This window comes from Labrus bergylta, chromosome 5 (genome assembly GCF_963930695.1).
Source record: "Labrus bergylta chromosome 5, fLabBer1.1, whole genome shotgun sequence".
NCBI classification, from domain to species: Eukaryota; Metazoa; Chordata; class Actinopteri; order Labriformes; family Labridae; genus Labrus; species Labrus bergylta.
In genome coordinates, this window is record NC_089199.1 from 14,055,276 (window position 1) to 14,077,240 (window position 21,965).

The following is a 21,965-nucleotide window of genomic DNA, read 5'->3' on the forward strand; positions in this document are numbered from 1 at the left end:
ACATGTCCCTTAAGAAGTGAAATACTCAACCAGCAGAAACTGACTTTATCAAAATTAAGCTTAAACTGTTATGAATGTCACACTTTTCTTCAAAATAGACTATTTGTTGGCACAATCGCATCAATAAAGCACACCCATTTATTAATATTAAGTGTATTTTGAAATAAAATAGATGGTGCAAATAATCTTCCCCATGCTGAGTTTGGGATCTAAAAATGTAACCTCTTATTTCTTCCATGTTTCTGACCTAAAAAGAACCACAGTCTTGTCTTAAATCAAAAAAACTTGCTATGTAAAATATTCATGTGCACACATAATCTTTATCCATTTTCCAAAGCAGATATTCACATCTTCTATTTTTGCATAGCGTCTCCACCCTCTGAGGTTTAGTCTAATCTTGTTTGATGTGGTTTGATTGCTGCAAAATATTCATGTCATTTGTAAAGGATCTACAAACTCATATTTATCTGAAAGAGTGGCTAAAAAAATGCCAATTAACTTGATTTTTTTAATCCTTTTCAGTCAGGTTAAAGATGAGGAGACACGGAGAGAAGAGGGAGAAGCCGTTTCTTAGTGAGGAGATATTTTGTGCATGTTTTAGCAGCAAGAAGATGTTTTCCTCCCTCTCCTCATGTTCTACAGCCTTTTCATCAAAACCCAAATGAGTTTCAGTTTGTTCCCTGTGTAATGACATACTAAGTGATGGCAAGTGGAAGCATCAACACTGTTACATCGGCAACCATTGTATCCTCTTTGCATGAAGCTGCTTCTGCTTTCTCTCCTGTAACAATGACCCACAGATGTCCAGGTTCCTCCTTCCAGCTTGCTCTCCCCCTCAGAGGGGACAGGCAGTGTGGCAGGAGGAGGAAGCTGAAGCTGCTCATAAATTGCTTTGAAAAAAAAAAGGGAGAGAGGAGAGCTGGAGACAGAGCAGATGCATTGGCAGGAGAGGCTTTTTTTCCCCCACCTCCTGTCTCTTTTGTTGTGTCGGCACAGATAAAAACCTGATAAACCCTTGCAAGGTTGACCGTCATCAGCATCACCACCACCTCATTGTGAGCCTCATCCTTAGTCTGGATCGGATGCGGAGCTGGTTGTGAGACAGGCTAACAGCAGCGGGCTAGCAGGGGGGCTGCAAGGCTCTGAGGCAGCAAGGAGAGGAGGTAAAAAAAAAAAAAAAAAAAAGGAGGGAGGAGGGGCTGTAGTGAGCTGGTGGGCTTCCTCTGCCTCACAGACACATTTTATTGACTTGCTAATTGGATCAGGCGCTCCAAGAAGAGGATGCGGTGAACGAAAGAAGCTGCTCCCCAGAGGAAGGATACAGGCACAAGGAGGCATTGAAATCTGGCTACTTCATCATCTTTTTTCTGTTTTTTTTTTTTACCCCCAAAAAATTCTGGAGACATAACAACAGATGTTTTTTCCTGCATCTTTCTGTGACCCTCGCACCGTTCATACATAATTTTATGCATGACATTGTCGAATGGAGGCTCCAGCTGCTAGACGCTTCGTGACAAGTGAATGATTTCCATTTCAGTGTATTTTTGCAACCTGTTCTCTTTCACCGGTTTTCCCCCCCTTCTTGGACTCATCATCTGGAGGCTCCCTCAGCCTTGTTGGATATGAATGGTAATCTGATGGTGAGATAATCCTCACCACAAATCAAATGTACAAGGGACTGTGGGATGGATATCCTTTTGGAAAAATGAAGGTACGATATGAGCAAAAGCAAAGACACACAGTGGAGTTAAGTGGGATTAATCTGCCAATATTCATTGTAGTCCTTGTCAAAAGATGGATCAAGCTAATGTATTGACTGTTGCATAATTCCAGCCTGGCATCAACACAGGAAAAAAAATAGAAATGTCTGCTTATTTCGAGTCTGCATGTCAGATCAAAACAGAATCAACGATTTTTAAAAGGATAGCTGAGAGAGAGAGAGGGGAGGATTATGAATGAATCAGTGATAAAGAGAAGTAGTAGCGGTGTGCATTGAGGAGGATTAATGGAGGCATTAAAAAAATTGGTCTAGACTTGTTCCACCTCTGGGTCAGCATTTTGAATATATTCTTGGCATTTCCAACCCAAAACATCTCTCTTCTATCGTTGACTCTTCATGTTTTTGTTGAGAAAGAACTCACGCTTTGAGGCCTGATATGAGACACAATCAACTAAACGAGGTTATATTAGACGTCTGTGATTGATATTTTGTCTCCTCTTCTCTAGTCTTTGGTCCATGTTGTTGTGACTGAGGCGAGCAGATCTGGCTAGAGTAAGAAAGTGGCTGCCACTGTGCTGAAGCCTGCTGCCCCAATGAGCAAGGAAATCAACCCGCAGAAACGCACCACCTATCTCATCTCCCTCACTCTGGTGAAGGTTGAGGCTGTGCCAGACGATGTAGCTGAGAACCAGAAGGAGGCTCTTACAGAGGGGGAAGGGAGCCCCGAGAAGGAGGAGGAGCAGGACGTGAAGGATGTCCCTGAAAAGGAAGAAGGACCTGTGTGTACACAAGAGGAAAAAGATACCAAGCTGGTGGAGGAAGAAGAATCGGAGCAGGTGCAGGTTAAGTATGGCAGCCCTATTGAAAGCTGGGGAAAGCCTGAGAGGAGGGAAACACGTGGGCAACAAAAGGACGTATCAGTTGGGAAGAGCAAAGACACTTTTTTTGTGCACCCACCTGTTAGGCAGATGGTCAAAGTGTACGGAGGAACTACCTCTGAGGGGACCTTTCGCAGGGAGGGGCCTCGCTCGGACGCCATGCGGCCAAAGACAGAGATCTACAGGGAGCCCCCCATGTTGTATCTTAAGGGAGAAAATGGAGCAGACCTGAACAGTCGCTCACGTTGCAGCCTCCCTTTCTCTGTTCAGCAGCCGGTCAGCCAGAGACCTGAAGTCCTCATGAGGTCACATACAGGGGCAGGTGGAAACTCTGGTGGCTGGAGGGACCTCAGAGAGGCTAACACGAGCCTCTATCATTCTGCTAAGACTCTGGATCGAAGAGATAACCGTTTTGGGGACCAGTCCCCCATAGTGCCAGGTACGACTCTGGGTCCCTACAGGGCGTCCTGGGCCGACAGTGACGGCAGGGGGACACTGATTCGCCCAGGAGCACCCATGAGCGGGGGATTTTCTGGGATCATGACCAGGGACAGCCCTCAGGCAGAGAGATTTAAGACAGTTTCTGTTTCCTTCCCTGCACCTCCTGCCACTGACACATCCAGGCCTCAGAGGAAAGGTACAAGTCGTACTCTGGATAACAGCGACCTACATTCCCCCTCTGACGACCCGAGGAGGGGGAAGGAGGCTCAGGGAGGAACCATCCAGAGAGCTCCACCTCGAGACAGGAAGATGCTCAAGTTCATCAGTGGCATTTTCACCAAAAGTGCAGCTGCACCGTCCAGTGTCAACGCTGCACCGCCCCTCTATCCGGCTATGGAGAGAGGCTCGAGTGAGGAGGAAGGTAAGACCTCCTCTTAACCTGAAAACAAGTGGTGTTGCCATATTCTCAACATTTCTGCCTCATAATTTCATACATCTATTAATTAAAAGACCTGGAGTGCTGCACTTAATTAAACAAAATAAAGAGGAAGACAGTCATTAAAGAAGCAGTTTGTCTCATGAACTGACAGATCAACATTCACACAACTCTGTGGAATAGATAGAAAACTACTCTTTGATGCGAAAAACTGTCCCGTCTAGTGTTTCCCTTTACAGGCTAGAAACTAAACAACTACAAGTACTGTCTTGTTTTATTGTGATACTATTTTTATTGTCATTATGATTACTGTCTAGAGTTGTGTGGACCTGAAGCAAAGTCTTGCTCACACTTAATGTCCCTGTATGGCCCTAAAGCTCCTCAAATTCATTGTATTGTATTGTGCTGTAGATTACACAGTTGTTATACCTAACTATCAAGCAAATGTTCATCTATAGGGTGATAATTTAGATGCAAAGTGGATCTAAATTTGGCTAAAGTAAAAAGCTAAAAAATAAGCTGTTACCAGAATCAGAATCAGAAATACTTTATTAATCCCAGAGGGAAATTCGATAGTTGGATATAGTAGGATGTCTCTTTCTGTGTATGCCCATTCCTGGCATTTGGGAGAAGTGCACATGTAAACATGGATGCATGTTAATTTAAAACCTTTAATGAAAAGCATCAGTGTACAAGAGGCTGGTTTAAACTTCACATGAAGATCAAGCAGCTGGTGTATCTGCAGGTTGTCTGAGATCAGGTCTAGGTAAGATTGTTTGAAATTGTTGAAACAATTCTGTTCTCATCACCAACCTAAGCTCTCATTGTTCCTGAAATGTCATATTAAAGCTGAAAAATAATTAAATATGATGAATGTTGAAAATATTTGAAAGTCTAACAATGAGGCTGCAAAAAGAAGACTAGCATAAAAAACTATCATAAAAAATACATCTATATACTGTATACAGAATGTTAATATTAATTATAAACCATTAAAAGATGAATCATATGTTATATGTGATTGGTCATATTTCACTCCACCAAAGACTCATTTTTGAACATTGACTCAGCTTCATCGATGACATCAAAACGAAAGGAAACAATTTGCTGAAAATTCTATCAGATGACAGGAAAAAGATGAAGTATTATTATCATCCATTAATCATTCAGTCATTACTTAGGTAAAATAAAACTTTTATAAGCATCTCAACAAGAGACATTTTGCAGCTTATCTTGGGTATCTGTTACGGTTCTCAGAGTTACTGGGGTGTTCAGACAAGAACAGGTCTTTGAAAACCTCATATTGCATTTCAGGAACTTGTCTTGGACATTTTTGTTTCTTTTCTGATAATTTAAGGACCAAAAAAAATCAATGCCACAAATTCTCAGATTCATGATATAATAGATAATAAATTCAGGCCAAACATAATTGATAGATTTACAATGAAAATGCTGCTTAAGGTATCTAAAGGTCAATTAGTTGTTTAGTTTTTCTTTCTTTTTTTCAAAAAATCTCACAGTCCTAAAAAAGGTCTGTTAAGAAATGATGGTTAATAGGCCTATATAAATGTATTTTTTTTGGAAGACTAAAATATTTCAAACTAACCTCAAACCAAATAAAAACAAGAGTCAAACCTTCTGAATGTTTCAGACAAAGTTTGCACGGAAAGAACAGCTTGTTCTTTTAAGCATCACTACTACTTTGTTGTGAAAGAGAATACTCTTCTTGCCAAAATGTATGCTATATTATGATGATTAATGTGCTCACTCTCTTTCAAGCGCTGAAATTAAAAACAAACAGAAATGAGTTCAGCTTAAAAACAAAAACCTGAAAAACACTTTATGACACATTCAGTCATGTCTCTTTGAAATAAAGGAAACTACTCAATCTTTAATCTTTATTGATATCTAATAAAAATCATCTTTAATGGAGACTGTGGTAACGGAGACGGCTCTGAATAATTTGTCAGTAGTAAGTGGGACATGAATAATTAAGGTTGGGGATACACAGAGCTGTGTTCATGGTGAAGAGAGCGGGAACATGTCACTTCCTGCTCTGTGTGTGGAGTTAATCAGCCTTCAAATAGAGCCTATTCATTCGTTAAAGCTATATTTTTTTAAAGTGTTTGCAAACAGTATACTAAGTATTTTTGTACCACAAATATCAATAACATAACTGATCACATTTTTAAAGAAAATATGAATGTGTATTATCAAAACACAGGAACATTATTCCAGTCCATGTGTGCACAGGTGGACATCGTGTCTCTGTGCCGCTCATACTCGCTGCTGGATCCATGAGAGACCATTTATTGTATAGAGACCCTGGCTAGAGGCTTCTGGAAAACTGAGTTGCCATGGCAACAGCAAGCAGTGAGAGATGCTATTTGGTCTGTGCAGTGACGCTCTTGATTGAGGGGAGTGAAGGGGCGTGGGGATTGCCCAAAGATGGGGATGAAGGGGATTTTTTAAAGTTAGAATCTGTGTCCCCAGAGAGCCGACCGACGTCTGTGTCTCCGCCCGAACACAACGTGACCCAGCAACTTCAGAGTGTGTGTGTGTGTGTGTGTGTGTGTGTGTGTGTGTGTGTGTGTGTGTGTGTGTGTGTGTGTGTGTGTGTGTGTGTGTGTGTGTGTGTGTGTGTGTGTGTGTGTGTGTGTGTGTGTGTGTGTGTGTGTGTGTGTGTGTGTGTGTGTGAATAAAACAGTGTTCTTCTGATCATGATTTCTGCACAGATTTTCATCTCTTTGACAGAATTATTGAGAGTGTTTTTGTCTGCATGAATCCTCACTGGCAGTCAGTATATCTGCAGGTGTGTGTGTATGTGTGTGTGTGTGTGTATGGTGTCCTTCATAACTGTGTGTGTGTGTGTGTGTGTGTGTGTGTGTGTGTGTTTGTTTGTTGAATCTCCAATCGCAGAGGCCCCTCAGCTGCAATTCTACTGAGGTTAGAGCTAAGGCTCTCAAAGCAGAATGTTAAGTGCAGCCTGGCAAAGATTTTCTGAGCGAGTCATTCAATAATCCTTTGAATTTAAATTTTATCTTTGATAGAGGAAATCTCATGTTTTAAGGTTTTTCTCATTTGGCTGGACTTGTTTGATCTGTTTTATTACAAGTTGTTTCAAAATACTTCTGAAGCCCTGAAAGAGAGGAGATATTTGATGATAAAGCACTGGTTGAATATTTCTTTCTGGCTAAATATGAGATCATTTGGCTTCTGATGAATATTAACTGTAATTTGTAGAGTTGAAATATATAGCTGACCTCAGAATTCAACTTGTGAGTGAGTTAGCTAAGAAATATAACAAGAACAGGCTTGATGATAGATTTAAACAGTTGTTACAGTGAAGTGAGTCCATCACTGTGACCCCAGTAAAGAGCAGCATAGATAAAGCTAACCCTGTGTACCACATTCATCAGCGCCAAATCTGATAAAAGCTTGACTTTCTACACTGCCAGTGTGTTGTACTTATCTTGACACTTGATATTAATATGTATGTGAATGTGCATCTGGGTGTGTATGTATGTACATGTATGCAGGTACGAGCGCTATCTCTTTTATAACTCTTTTCTTTATTTGCGCTTTAGGACTTGTGATTGTTTCACTTAATGTGAAGCACATTGTGTTGCCTTGTGTGTGCTATATAAATAATGTTTGACTCGACTTGACTGCTGCACAACAAACAAGCACAGCTAGCAAATTATTGTGATCACACTACTGCAGTGAAGGAGATATATTTGGTCTTAATCTTCAACTATTTATCACTGTGTCACTTGGAGCATAATGTAGGTTTTTATTATTAACAATCTGTCATCTTTTAGTCACTGACAAATGTAAGTCCTTATCACCAAAGCCAGAAATCAAAGACAAACACAACTCTATTATTGAGGCTTTGCAACAGATCCATCACCCTTGTCTTTGTTTAAATGAAAGCATTTGTCTTGATAGTGATATTTTAGTCAAAGACTATACTCTCTGAGGAATGAGTCTTTCTAATCCCTAGGGATGCTGATGTCTAACTCCACCTACATAAGATGTCGAATCACTTGACTGCATTTTTCTTCAATAATTTCTGAAAAAGTAAATTCTATTATAGCTTATCAGAAATAAATTGCACATTAAAGTAACAAAAGACAAGCAAAAGCATTTTTTTTGTTGTTGCAGATTTGAACTCTGATGTGAATCAGGCCCTTTCAAAAGTCTTTCAATCTGATTTTACCTTCTTGATACCACAAAGCCACAAGAATCATATGTCCTTCTTTCAGTTGGCACTTACTGGTTTGAAAACAGATCAACTACCTCAATGCAGACATTTGAAACCTTTTTTTTTTTTTATAGATTTATACAATACAGAAATAAATGAATGACCTGCAAGGAGACTACTGAAAATAACAGGCACACATGTGGATTGTCTAACACTATTATACTAAACTAAAGCTAGCTGGCATGGTTATAAAACTGTTTAGAAGTTGCATAATTGTACACCACGATGAATATCAGGGTGCTCTATACAGTCTCACTCCGCTCACTGTGGTCCACAGTCAGTCTGACTAAATCTGGCTACCAGTAGGCTATTAGGCTACAAAACCAGCATTATTAATAGGGTACTTTTAAAAAACAAAGTCATTAAAATCGCCAAATGTAGACAATTAGTGCTATATCAACTTCAACGCGTGTTTATTTTCAAAAATAGGTGTAGACTAGGCCTTTTCAGATTAGCACGAACACTTAAAGCAGGAGTACTGTTAGCCTAGTTAGCTTCCCTAAGTAAGAAACCAGTTTAGGCTTTGCTCAGTGTTGTAAAGATGCATACACTCTAAACGTTAATTCACTTATAGTTTGGTGACTAATTTGGATATATCATGTTAAAAAGAACAGTTTCAGGGTTGATAACGTTTCGCTTGCCAACCACTTTTGTTGTCATAGCTAGCTGTCTATCTAAAAGTAAGATAATAATTATGATGATAATTGTTTAAATACTCAAATGATGCTTAGCTGTTTTTCTATCCTGCCCTGCCCCCCCCCCCCCCCGATAGTTTCTATCTCTATACTTTAAATCTTTACTGTCTAAGTATATTTCTCAAGTTTGATGAATAAACATCCTCTCCTCCTGTTTTGCTTTTAATACTCTCCCCTGCAGCTGTGTGCACAAGCAGTCAAGAATGGACCATGAGCCAAACGATACAAGAGCTTCACCTGGTGAGCATTAGGACAAATGTTTATTTCACAAACCTGCATGTGTCATTTCATGTTTTTTTAGGGGTTTCTAATGTGTGTGTGTCTCTTTCTCTCTGTGTATGCTCTTCAGGGTGTTTTGGGAGGTCTGTGCAGTGGGAAGTCTGCTCTGGTTCACAGACATTTAACAGGAAGTTACCTGCAGCTGGAGAACGCTGAGGGTTTGTTTTATATGTCCTCACCTACGACCTTTACATGTTTTTTTTTCATGATACACAACTGTCAATTCACAAGATGGACCTTTTTCTTTTGTGTAAGCTAAGTTTGGGAAGCTGTTTTGTAATACTGTGTGGACACAGGGATTCTGACAAATGTACCCGCTTTCTGATTGATAAGCAACTGAACACCATGGAAGGTGAAAACTTCAGGGCGAGCTTTTCATATTTAAAGTTCCATCAACATAATTGATAACCAATGGACTATTGTATAAATCCATAGCTAATGTTAGCATTCAATAACTTCCACGTAACATTACAATTTGATAGTAGCCTACTAGAGGAAACAATAGGAACGATGCAATAGCATAGCCAACATTCATAAATGCATACATGCCTTACAGTCAGAAATAAGGGCTAGCTAATTGGTTGAATTCTTATATTAGCTGTAATCACTTACATAACGGGTTATAAATTAAATATGTTGTTTTACATTGAAATATAGCCTGATGATGCTGTGGATTTAGCTAACTATGTGTTTCCGATGTTCATCAATGGGAAGCTATAAAATTATAAAAACTGGTCTGGTCAGGGAGTGGAGCGTTTGAGTTTGCCCTGCGTGTGAAGATGGCTGCCCTACGCTGGTTCAGTGATCAACTTTAATACTGACTAAAAGATAATGAAGAGCCAGGTCATACCTTAAACGTTATAAATAACAATTCATGTGGTATACTGTGTGTACATACAGGGCGCCAGTACATCAAGGACGTCCTGGTAGATGGACAGAGCCACTTGCTGATTATCAGAGAAGAAACGGAACTCCCAGATGCTCAGGTTGGTTGAAAACTGATGTTGACAACTCGTTATACTTCATATTTGAATTAACTAACTAGTTGCTAACAGCGCTCTGCTTTGTCTTTTGATTGCTGCTTCTCCTCTTCTGTACAGTTTGCAACTTGGGTGGATGCAGTTATATTAGTCTTCAGTTTGGAAAACGAGTCCAGCTTCCAGGAAGTTTACAAAATCTACCACCAGCTTGCCATCCACCGACCTGTATCGGAGATAGCTTTCATAGTAGTTGGCACTCAGGGTAAGACTCACGCACACAAGATGAACTGTGAGTCAAATAATAGCAGAGGTAGACTTGTATTGTTTTGTGTATTTTCCAGATAAGATCAGCAGCACCAACCCCAGAGTAATCGATGATGCCAGGGCCCGGCAGCTCTGCTCAGATGTTCGGCGCTGCACATACTATGAAACCTGCGCCACATACGGGCTCAACGTGAACAGAGTCTTTACCGATGGTATGTATCAGGATGCTTCTGATGAAGTTTCAGGAATAAGAATGATATGTGCCTGCTTATGTTTGTTGTTTTTGTTCCACAGCTGCTCAGAAAATCATGGCAGCCAAGAAGCAAGCTGCTCTACTGGCGTCCTGTAAATCTCTCCCTAACTCTCCAAGTCACTCTGGAGGCTCCACCCCAGTGTCTGGTGTGTTTCCAGGACAGGTAAAACTGTTCCAAACTGTCTAAAAATGGTAATGAGCTGCACCACTTCATGTGTTGAATGTATTGTTTATTTCAGGGTTGCTGTCAGGCTATTTTCGAGAATACAGTTGGAACAAACTCAATTATCTCCCTTTTCTGCTCAATTATCGCTTCATCGCCCCCTCTCTCTCCGGCTCCTTCCTCTCGTCAGGCCAGTAACGGTGGTCAGAGCAGTGATTACTCCTCATCACTTCCCTCTACTCCTGTGATCAGCCATAAAGACATCGGCAAGGCAGCCAGAGGCGAAAGACAGGAAGGTGCCACGCCTGGGTCAGTCCGCAGCACCACACGGAGACGCACGCCCAGATTTGCGGTACATACTGGTCAAGTTATCCATATGAAGCAACTCAAGCAAACCTGTTTATGAACCCTTTTATTTTTTTATACTTTTAGCTTTTCCTCTTTTTCTGTTTTTTTTTTTTTTTTAAAAGTCATAAAACTTGAAGTACTTGTCAGGATTATAGGCACTTAAAGACAAACTATGGTCTAATGTAAGAAACCCCAGGGTAGCACTATAGTATAAGTATAAAATGTTACTTCTTCACTCAATTTTATGGCCATTCCCTGTGCACTATAATTTGGGTTTGACTTAATTCGTCAGGAAAGTAAAAACATTTTCTTCCAGGTAAGCTTGTGTTGGGTAGATGCTTTTTATCCTGAATGTTTTTAAGATACAGTAACTAGAATCTCTTCAGTGTTTGAAAACCCTAAAACCTGAAGCATTAAACAACCATATGTATGAATAATTTGACCATTATATGGTTTGGCATATAAGTGGAACTGCTGAGACCAACGGGATGTGTTATGGGAAAAAATATTGAATGCTTTATAAAGAGCTGTAATATAAGGCAGGCTGAACATAAAAGTAATAAACTTCTTTTTACTAGTCGTTCACTTTTACAGTAGGCAAAAAATCATTCCTCAGTCATTTTAATGGCTTTTTAAATCATTTGATTGTACCTAAATGATATCTTCATATACAAATCTTGCCATTGTTTTCTCAACTGTCTAGGGTCGCAGAGGCAGCGACTCAAACAGAAGGAGTGCAGACTTTAAGGGCGATCTTGGCAGTGGGCGCTGCATTCCCATCAAACAGGTAATATGCAGGTTTAAACATAATGTAGAAACAAATATGATGTAGGAAATAACCCTGTACAGAGGACATCACATCAGTAGTCTCTTGAAATCAAATTTGTAAAGGCTGTTGCATCCTGTGGAGAGATGAAGTGTTTAGATCTCCCATATTGGCCTGATGAAAAGGAGAGTGGGCGTTTTTTTGGCAGCCGGCAGTTATCATGCTGCCGAAATGTGCAAGATGAACACTCCAGACATTTACAATAAATTCTCACTCTTCATGTTTTATCATCTTCATCAGGGCATCTTGCTGAAGCGCAGTGGGAACTCGCTCAACAAAGAGTGGAAGAGGAAGTATGTGACGCTGTCCAACGATGGCATACTGTCCTATCACTCCAGTGTCAATGTGAGTCACTGTGTTTGCACAGAGCTGTGGAGCAGAATGCTGCTGGAATCACCTCTGATGGAGAGGTGGATTGTTACAGCTGATGTTTTTTTCTTGGCAGGACTACATGCTGAACACCCCAGGGAAAGAGATGGACCTGCTGCGAGTAACAGTAAAGGTACCAGGAAAGAGACCGCCTCGTGCCGTACCCGCTGCACCCACCGGTGGCCTCCAAGTCGGGCTCAACGGGCGGGTTAAAGATGTGCCAGGACCAGATGGCCTCAGCCCAGGTCAAATAAAAAAAACATTTTTGTTTTGAATTTAAAGGCTTTATATGCGGCTATATAAGGCTTTATTTTCCAGCAGATGTCTCCCTTGAGCACCAGCATGAAACCAAAACAACTCAGGGTGCATTGTTGTGTCAGCATGCTAATGCTAGCGATCTTTATTATGCTCGTATCTTTATACTGCATGTAAATTTACCCGAAATGAGCGTGATCTAGAAACACAGTTAAGCAGTGAGTACAGTATGCTATTCTTCTTTTCTCTAGTCCCTCAAGTAAACAACTTTCATACGCGAGGGGATGAGTCGGAAGGCCGTCCTAGCGATGTAAACAAAGTGAAGATAGGACTCTGAAAACTCAGAAAGCATCACAGACAGTGGGACTCATGTGTTACACCCATTGTAGACAGTCATGACTCACAGAGTTATTTTGAGAGGATATACTTGATTTCTATTATATTTTAGTGTGAAAAATCACATATTAAGCCTTTAAGTGAAACCTTACCCCAATTATGTATGTTTGCATAATAATGATACAAAATATAATCTGAGTTGTATTTCTTAAACTTAAGGAATAGCAAAATACTATGGAGTGAAGTTGAGCTGGGGAAGCATTACTGCAGTTGATGCACTGATTCTTTTATTCCAAGAGTTAAAAAATCAGAGGGGTCAAGTATCTGCACCACAGAGGACAAAAAGTTGCAAGAGAAGCAAATCTCTGCAAGAGAACAAAAGAGCACCCTAAGGGATTTTACAAGTTTTACAAGAGCTTGTGAAAGACTTCAGGACTTCTTCAGTCAGACTCTGCATCTTTAGTTTCCTCTGGTGTTCATGCTGATTCTGTTTTCAAAAATATCAATAGCTCTGTTTTACATTCCATGTTTATCCATTAATAACTTTACACTTGCTATCATCTCTTTAGTGCCTGTATGTGCCAGCAGTCTACTGCAGGTGGAGGAGATGGAAGGGCTGGGGGGTGCACTGTTCCTGAGGAGTAACAGAGGAGTGCAGCGATGCCCCTCTACACTGTCCAACCACGCTCAAAGTGTTGGTGAGGAAGGAACCTTTAGTAGTGCATATATTTATCTTATAACTCATTCAAGCAAAACTAAATTTGACCTTTTCTTTTGTTATCAGACTCTGCAGTCGAGGGTGTCTCCAGCTCCTCCTCCACCAAAGACTTTGGCTCCTCCTCCCCAGTGACAGACAGAAAGAAGCACCGCAGAAAGAAGAGTATGAACATGAAAGGAGATGCAACACTTGGGCAAGCAGACGGTAAACACTAAACTCAACAATAAAAAAAATCAATAATAAAATCAACAGTCATTTGATAGTTTTTTTTTTTTTGTTTTTTTTTTAAAGTACCAGTCATTATTTAAAATTGTTATATCAGGGTGAACAATTGTTTCAAAATGTAATGCTTCTCTTTTTTCTCTGTTTTCTGTCTTCTCATACAGCCAAGCGCAAAATGTGGAAACTTAAAAGCCTCGGTAGCTTAAGAAACGTGAGCAAAACAGGTAATGTTGATCTTTCACATTGCTTTCTATTCAAATCTATCTGAGCCACTTTTCCTGTGCTTTACCAAAGGACACTTGACTTTGTCAAAATGTTTTTGAAAAAGGGTTTACTTGAAACTTTTCTTATTATACTCATTCCACAAAGCTGTTTTTTTTACCTACATGTTCGTTAAACAAAGCATGAAGGTCAAATTTGTGGTTATAATACAACTGATATCCAACATGTTCAGGCTTTGATGTCATTCTACTCTGACGCTTGCAAATGAAGACATTCACGTTAACAGAATATTGCTGATGTATTGCTGAGCGGAACATTTCTGCTACTGTTTGCTTTTAGAAACAAATATTATTCAAGACAGGAATGATGTGGAAAGAGTGTGGGTGGATAGCATGTTCACGGCTTGTAGTTACAGCAGTGATCAGTGTGTTGAGGACTGTAACCTCTGTGCATGGGGCTCCTGCTCAGCCAACTGTGCTAAAGCAGCTCCTCCTGCTTAAACTTTTAAAGTGGACAGAATGTGATCTAATGAAACACAAAAATTCTTCATTTTGTTCCTGTGTCAGATGAGGATAACTATGATTTCCTTGTGGTGTCGAGCACTGGCCAAACGTGGCACTTTGAAGCCCAGAGTGTAGAGGAGAGGGACTCCTGGGTCCAAGCCATCGAGAGCCAGATCCTGGCTAGCCTGCAGCTGTGTGAGAGCAACAAAAACAAGGCAAGAATGAAAAAAAAAAACACCACACAGTATTCTTTATATACAGCATTTAGCAATGATCAGTCATTTTTCATCCTTTGCTCTAAATGACTGACTTTAATTATGTCTATACTGGGTTTGTAATGCCCTAATTCATCACATTTAGCTGCCACTTCTGCCATAGAATGAGCGTTAACCATGACAAGGATCTATTTGTATTAGAGAAAAGGAAAAGCAAAAAGCATTGAATGAGTGTATCACTAATACAAAAAGGCCCCATGAGATCTTAAACTGACTACGAGTCATTGGAGACAAAAGAGCTGTTTTTTTTTTGTAAATATAATGAAGCCACCAAAAGAAAAACCATATGACTTTAATGCGTCACATCTTATATTTCCTCAGATTCCCTCCAGCATTAAGAAGACGCAGATGATTCATATTTAGCATATTTATTTTCTGTAATAAAATTCTAAATCTGTATCTTCTAAGCTCATTCTCTGTGTGAAGCAATAGTGTTATATTCCTTTTATGCAGCTATCATTTAACTGACAAAAGACAAAACCATATGAATATTATAATGAAGTGCTGTCTCACTTCATCTCAAAGAACATAACAGGCCTTTTCTTTTTCTTTTTTTTTACCAAAGCACTTATACAGCTGCATGTTTGTGTGTTTACTACAGATCAGGTGGTGTTGCGCGATACTGGACTGAAACAACATTTGTGTTTTCACCTGCTGATATTAGTTACAGAACAGTTCTTAGGACTTTTATTGGCGGAGAATCAGAGAAAGCAATGCAGTGAGATTGTTTGTATAGTTCACAGAACACTGTCTGCAGAATGAGATGAACCACGTCAGAGATTAAAGCAAAATATCAAACACAATATTTCTTCTGTTTGACTTGTGAACTGCTGGAACTGATTGTTGCTGTACTCAGTTTAGTGGAAAGGGCTGCATAGTTTGGCTGCAATGTTTGGATATAAGAAACTATTATTACTTGAAGGGAATTTAACTTATTTTAGTAAAGAAAGTACAAGAAAGTAACCACTGGGCATAATTTACTGAAATGGATTTTCAAATTAAAAGGGGACTTTATCCTCCCTTGGTAGTACATTTAGAGGCCTGTATAATCATATTTTTGTGATGTGTATTTGCATCGTGGGACTCCAGTGTAAGAGCCATTTTCTCTTAGGAAAAGTTGACATTGACTCACTTCTCATCTCATTAGAAAACAGATCCTGCTGCTGCTTCAATTATGAGACCGACCATTACCAAAAACCTGCCACATCTCCAGACTTGTACTGTCAAGGCTGTCTAAAAATAGGCTGTGCTAGTTTCTGTTCGTTGTGTGAAATTACTTCAATTATAGCCCAAAAATAATATGTTCAATTAATATAATGATTCTAAATGATAACTTTAATCACATGATGCATTGCTTTATGAGTGTTAATTGTGCGTCTACAGAGGCCAAACCAATAATTGAAAGATTTAAATGGTCATACTAATTATAGCCATCTACCACAGGCTGTTCACTAGAATCATAATAATAGTTATCAATGAGAGCAGCTGGAAGCGATAATATCACAGTGTTAGTTTGCTGGTGTTTCTCTTGTTTTAACCGTGCACTGTCTGTGTTTGTTTTCAACAGGCGCGCAAAAACAGCCAGAGTGAAGCGGTGGCGCTGCAAGCGATCCGCAACGCAAAGGGCAACAACTTCTGTGTTGACTGCGACGCTCCGAGTTAGTGACACACATCCATCTCTTCTTTAGCTCTTTGTGCATGTGCAGATCCGAGTCTGGTTTTGGTTGATTACTCATCTCGTCTCATTTGAAGCCTACATGTGTGAAGTACATGTGTCATCACCACTCCACCCCCGCACACTTGTCATTTGCTCCTTGCTCTCTCTCTTTTTCTTTTTCCATTTCAAAGTCTGTGATGTTCTAATATTATCACCCAGGTTTCATTAGAAAATGAGATTTGGTTATGTTAAGATGTTTTTTCTGGGTATGGCAAGAAACTGAGTTGCATGAATTCTGAGACAGCTCACTCATTTAACATTTAACATTTAACATGTATATCTTTAACTGTCAAAAGAAGACTTCCTTTGACATTATGATGACAATTGTTAGATCCTGAGTTTCCACTGTACAGGAGGTACTGGTGCCAGCTCTCCGTCAAAGGGTCTGGTTACCAATTCTTTGCCGTGGTAACCCAGTCAAGGCCAAATGACTGTTTAAGCTCATGACAAACAGACACACCTAGGTTCTAACTGCCTTTATCCAGACGCCTACCCAGCTTGACCCGATACAGCACCTGATTGAATAGCCCTGAATCAGATACTGTAGTCGGCCACGCCTGTTAACGGCAGCTCTCCTCTTATTGTTTTGATTTCTTTGGATAGAGCAGCCTATAGGAACCTTTTGTAGAAGTCGTCACACACTATACCTTTAAGAACATTCCTGTTAAGAAGGTTAAAAAACCAATGGCCACAATTTACACTTTAGTTGCAGATGTTGTACTTTATTGCAGAACATACTTTTTTTTTGTAAGTAATATGCTGAAAATTCACTTATGAATTAAGAGTGGCAAAATAAATATAAATTTTTTGGTGTCTCATGAGTTTGAGGACATTTCTAGCGTGGAAAAAAGGAATGTCACTTTAACGTAGATTGTTTTAATGTTGTGTTATTGATATTGATAGTGTGCTGAGCAAGTTGAAATTAGTCACAGACTACAAGTCTACAAACAAGATGAACTCACATAAATGTTTTACTGAATCTGATTCATGTTGCATTAAAAAAAAATTGGTTTCGTTTCCTTAACCTGAAAAATCTGACAAGCCACTGTCCCTGTTCATTACAAGCCAAATGAAACAATTAGAGACTTTCTCACATATCAAGCAATGGGCTGCAAAGATAAACATAATGAACCCTTGTTCTCAGACATGAGGTCAGCAAAATCAGTGTCTTAGAAATCTTTAAACCAAACCAAAATAAGTGCTGAATATTCCTCAAATGTTGGAACCCTTTAAAGGTACAGAGTTTAAGAAGAAGAGACTGTCTGGGACATTAGCTACAGATTTAACAGCTTTGCCTTAATGCACCAGACTGGAAATATTAAATGGCATAGAATATATACAAATTGTTCAAATCTATCAACCATAATGCACATAGTTCAGTATCAAGTGAACCATAGCCTGATTAATTGTGTTCTTCTCTAAGATCCAACATGGGCCAGTCTGAACCTGGGTGCTCTCATATGCATCGAGTGCTCAGGGATCCACAGAAACTTGGGGACTCACCTGTCACGTGTCCGCTCGCTGGACCTCGATGATCTGCCACGAGAGCTCACGCTTGTTCTCAGTGCCATCGGCAACCACATGGTGAACAGTATATGGGAGGCACGCACACTGGGCCATCGTAAACCTGCACCTGATGCCACACGGTAAAGTTTGTGACAAATAGAAACAAGGCTCAAGTTAATGGTTGCTACAAATAAGCTGCAGATTTTTAAATTTTTCCCATAACTTTAAAATGTTCAGGAGTAAATTCTTTGTCAAGATGAAAGACTGCAAACTTCAAATGTGCTTGACTGAATATTCATCATGTCTCTCTGCTTTCTCTGCTTGCTCAGTGAGGAGCGGGAGTCTTGGATCAGGGCCAAATATGAGCAGAAACTCTTTGTGGCGTCGTTGCCTCCTCCCACTCCTGGCGAGGGTCCAGACATCACACTCTCTGGCCGTCTTCTTTTGGCAGTGATGGAGCACAACCTCCCCAAGCTGCTGCTCCTTTTGGCCCACTGCACTAAGGAGGACATGAACGCCCCCCTCAGCCTGGCCATCTCCTCCAGGTCGCTCATGGCGCTGCGACTGCCCGCCTCGGCTCTGCATGCAGCCTGTCAGCAGGGTGACGTGGTGATGACACAGCTGCTAGTTTGGGTGTGTTTTTTTTTTTTTTTTACTGTCTCTGATGTAGAAATGATTCAAACTTTTGTTAAGGAGGCTGGCTTCATATCAGCGAATACATTCAAATTAGGAGTAAAGATGATGTTAGAGTAAAAGTGTAGTACAGTGTAGACAAGGTGTGAAATTAATCCTTAAATATCCAATATCATGTTTATGCTGCAAAACCTGCAAACAATCATTTCACCCTGCAAGGACGTCTTAGTTATTACCTTAGCAAATAACAAAAAGTGTTAAAAAGTGATGACTCAGCATACAAATCAATGTTTATCTATGTGTGAAAGGCACTAAAGCTCACACTTTGTTGGGATGATTTCAGAGTCCTATCAGGTAAATGTTTTTTTCTAACATTGTGTAAAACTTCAAATTATAACCCAGGCTTTGATTTAATTCAGTATATGGAATGACCCTGCCTTTATTTAGGACATGCATCAATTCCAGACAGGCCTTTAAATATTTTCAAACCAAAATCATGCACAGCAAAGATTGGGAGGAGTATAATGTTTTTTAAATGTAAACCAGAAAGAATATTGAAGTGTACACAATTGGAATATTGTTAAACATGAAATTTGAAATCACTCTATTGATCTTGCTTTAGAAGACAGCATCTATGACAACTGGCCATACTTCTTTTTCTTTTTCTATTAGATCTGCAAACTATTTCAACAATAGGCCTCTAATTGAGACCTGCATTTATTCATCAAAACTTGAAGCAACACCAGGCTAGTGAAAGGCAATGGGCCTTAAAAATGGGATGGTATTTCATTTGAAGTGTTATGGTGGATTAAACCTTTTTAAAATGTGAAGAGATAATCAAATATGTTGTTTTAAAACAATCTTAGATTTAACCAGATCATTTATGACAAATAAATAAGCAAAAAAAACATCTGGACATTTACAATATTCAAATACCTCAAAGTATATATTATGTATCAGAGGACCTTTACTCTATGCAGTACTACTTATTTTGTACTCACGTCTCCACAATTGAGTGTACAGCATAAGAAAGGAAAATTACATTTTATATATTGAGAATGAGCAGGTTGGGCCGCCAAACAAGGTTTTTATTTCTACAAACACCCTCGCCATGTCTATCTTGCATTATTTCTCAATCTTAGCAACAAAGATTGTTTAGCTCTCAAATGATTTGAACTGTTTTAATCGTGATCATTTCTCTAATTGTTCGATTCCCTTGTAGGTAAAGTTTTGAAATGATGGTTTGAGGACCACCACATTTTGCTTGCACAGTTCATTGTATTATCCCACTTGGCTCCATGTTTGTATCATTACTCACAGTTTTCTTTTAAACAGAAATCTAATCTGGTTTTATTTTACCTCAGTACGGCTGTGATGTTCGATACCGGGACGCTCAGGGGCAGACGGCGCTGGTTCATGCTCGCGGCGCCGGCAGTCAGGAGTGTGTCGACATCTTGCTGCAGCATGGATGTCCTAATGAACTCTCCCCCTCTGTCGCCTCAGCGGTCAGCTTTGCAGCTGCTACAACATCCAGCTTCCCTGTTGCCATGACACCGAGCCTGACAGTTGCCACTACACTGAGGATCTCGCACAGGAGCGGCGGCACCAGCTTGAGCTACAGCACCACTAGAAGAGCGGTGTCATAATGAGGATGCAGGGTGGTGAAGTGTGTGTGTGTGTGTGTGTGTGTGTGTGTGTGTGTGTGTGTGTGTGTGTGTGTGTGTGTGTGTGTGTGTGTGTGTGTGTGTGTGTGTGTGTGTGTGTGTGTGTGTGTGTGTGTGTGTGTGTGTGTGTGTGTGTGTGTGTGTGTGTGTGTGTGTGTGTGTGTGTGTGTGTGTGTGTGTGTGTGTGTGTGTATCGCTGCTTGAGAATGATTGAACCAAAAAAAAAAAAGTTTTCCTGAATACACTTTCTATACAGAGACAAAGAGAAAAGGAACATTACATCCAGATGCCTCTGCATTCAGATTTGAAAGGAATGTATTGCACTGTATACCAGCTGGTATGATTTATATTTCATCATGCAGTCTTCTTCAGTCTCCTCTTATTTAAGAACAGGACTTTGCTTTCGGCCTCAAACAGCATAGCTGAACATCTCCGGGTCAGAAGAAAAGAACTGCGATAAGTTTACAAATTAAACTTTCAAGTCCGTCTCTATCTGCCTAAAAATTCGGACATAAAAAAAAAAATTAAAAAAAACCCGTCCACACTTCCTTATTCTACGGACAGTGAATGTCAGTTTAACATTCAGAGTGCATATACTGTGTTAGGGGCTCAGCACAGCTGGTCGTTCAGTGCTTCAATTTATGTTGTGTGTGTTGAGAGAAAAAAAAAACCTTTACAGTGGCTAAAAAAAGAGGGTCTGTTTTAAAGATAATCAGAATAACTGTATAGAAATGGTCTGATAAAATATAATTCTAAAACATTAAAAGTGCTTCATTTTAAAGATTGTTATTGTATGATTTGTACAGCTGTTTCTGTGTATAAAACTCAAAGAGGTACTCATGAGCTGTGCAGCCTCTCGGTTTCCTTTAATAACTGCCTGTTTAACTCTGACATCCAGGATGGAGATTTCTATGTTTGTTTCTCTGTGTGTGACATGAACACTGTACATGAGGCGTCCAGCAGCAGCAGCAGCAGCTCATGATCAAGGCGAGTGTAATACTAGATGTGCAACAGAACAAGTGCAATGCCTTGATTTTGATTGAATGTATACAAAAAACAGATGGTTTGAGCTCTTTATGTCAGATACTAATGTATTTTAGAGATATATTCTGGTTTGATGAACTGTTTGGGGATTTTCTTTTTAACTAATTTTATCCCTCCTGTGACTAATTAAATAGTATGGTTAAAGAAGTTAAAACTTGGCATAGGTTCTGAGCTATAAAACGGGGCCTTTGAGAAAAAAGTCTTAAAAAACAACCCTCCTGCAGTAATGTATGTATTTTTGTGTTAATCTTATAACTCCGCTGAGTGTACATGTCTGTGATGTAAACATCTCTCTCCATTTGTATTTTTTTACTCATGCAATGATTCATAGAGCATTCATTATCAATACACTGAGGCTACTGTCCAAGCTGTGCCATTATCTTCTGAGTGTGCTTTTCTCTTTCTGAACCCACGGCAGACCTTAATTCAAAATGTGGAAGCGTTCATTATTACCATTTCTGTTATTTGAACAATAGTTCATGAGGGTGAGCGAGACCTCAGCATGCGGCACATAGTTGCATCGCATATGTTGGTGCACAGAGGCTTTATGTTTCAAGGTGGATCCTGCAGGCAGTACCATCGCTTAACACTCGACGAGCGTACCAATGTGAGATCTTCTGGATCAGACCAGTTTTTGTCAAAAGCCCCTTCTAGCTTTGACCTAGTTCTTTCTAGGTTGAAGTAATACATGTTTTTCATCCATTCAACCACTGTTGAGGTGGTTCAAGTTTCATGGATTCACATATTTTTTTAAGAGACAAAAGACACAAAACAATATTAAAAGACAACCTACACACTGATGCTAATATGGGAATGTTTTAGATTTATAGAGCTCAATCTCAAAAAATAAAAAGTAGGTATCAGGATATAGCAACAGGGCATCCATAAACACCATAAGGCGAACATTTCTTTGTTGTTTTAAAAGATATCTGTGCTTCCAAAAAGGCTGATCTC

General features: G+C 39.8%; 1 protein-coding gene across 3 annotated transcripts; it reads left to right on the top strand.

The window, feature by feature from the left end:
* The first annotated feature begins 869 nt into the window (after window positions 1–869).
* On the top strand, window positions 870–21,390 carry LOC109992511 (arf-GAP with GTPase, ANK repeat and PH domain-containing protein 1). 3 transcript variants are annotated; one of them, XM_065954903.1, is made up of 20 exons: window positions 870–1,711; window positions 2,227–3,460; window positions 8,616–8,674; window positions 8,784–8,871; window positions 9,614–9,699; window positions 9,814–9,955; window positions 10,035–10,169; window positions 10,252–10,373; window positions 10,450–10,725; window positions 11,425–11,508; window positions 11,788–11,892; window positions 11,993–12,161; window positions 13,077–13,205; window positions 13,292–13,429; window positions 13,612–13,671; window positions 14,236–14,387; window positions 16,015–16,105; window positions 17,588–17,810; window positions 18,000–18,303; window positions 19,668–21,390. In XM_065954903.1, exons 2-20 carry the CDS (start codon window positions 2,314–2,316, stop codon window positions 19,947–19,949), a joined length of 3,792 nt encoding a protein of 1,263 aa, XP_065810975.1. In that variant the 5' UTR covers window positions 870–1,711; window positions 2,227–2,313; the 3' UTR covers window positions 19,950–21,390. The 3 variants fall into 3 exon arrangements, with proteins under 3 accessions (XP_065810975.1, XP_065810976.1, XP_020500804.2); XM_065954904.1 differs by having other exon boundaries at window positions 870–1,640; XM_020645148.3 differs by having other exon boundaries at window positions 879–1,711; window positions 10,564–10,725.
* The last annotated feature ends 575 nt before the right edge of the window (window positions 21,391–21,965 follow it).

What these genes read in the sequence shown, in the direction of transcription:
- LOC109992511 (XM_065954903.1), top strand. Translation starts at nt 2,314, where the DNA reads ATGAGCAAGGAAATCAACCCGCAGAAACGCACCACCTATCTCATCTCC. An exon ending in CGATACAAGAGCTTCACCTG is followed by an intron (nt 8,675 to 8,783) that starts GTGAGCATTAGG and finishes TATGCTCTTCAG; the next exon opens with GGTGTTTTGGGAGGTCTGTG. An exon ending in CAACCACGCTCAAAGTGTTG is followed by an intron (nt 13,206 to 13,291) that starts GTGAGGAAGGAA and finishes TTTTGTTATCAG; the next exon opens with ACTCTGCAGTCGAGGGTGTC.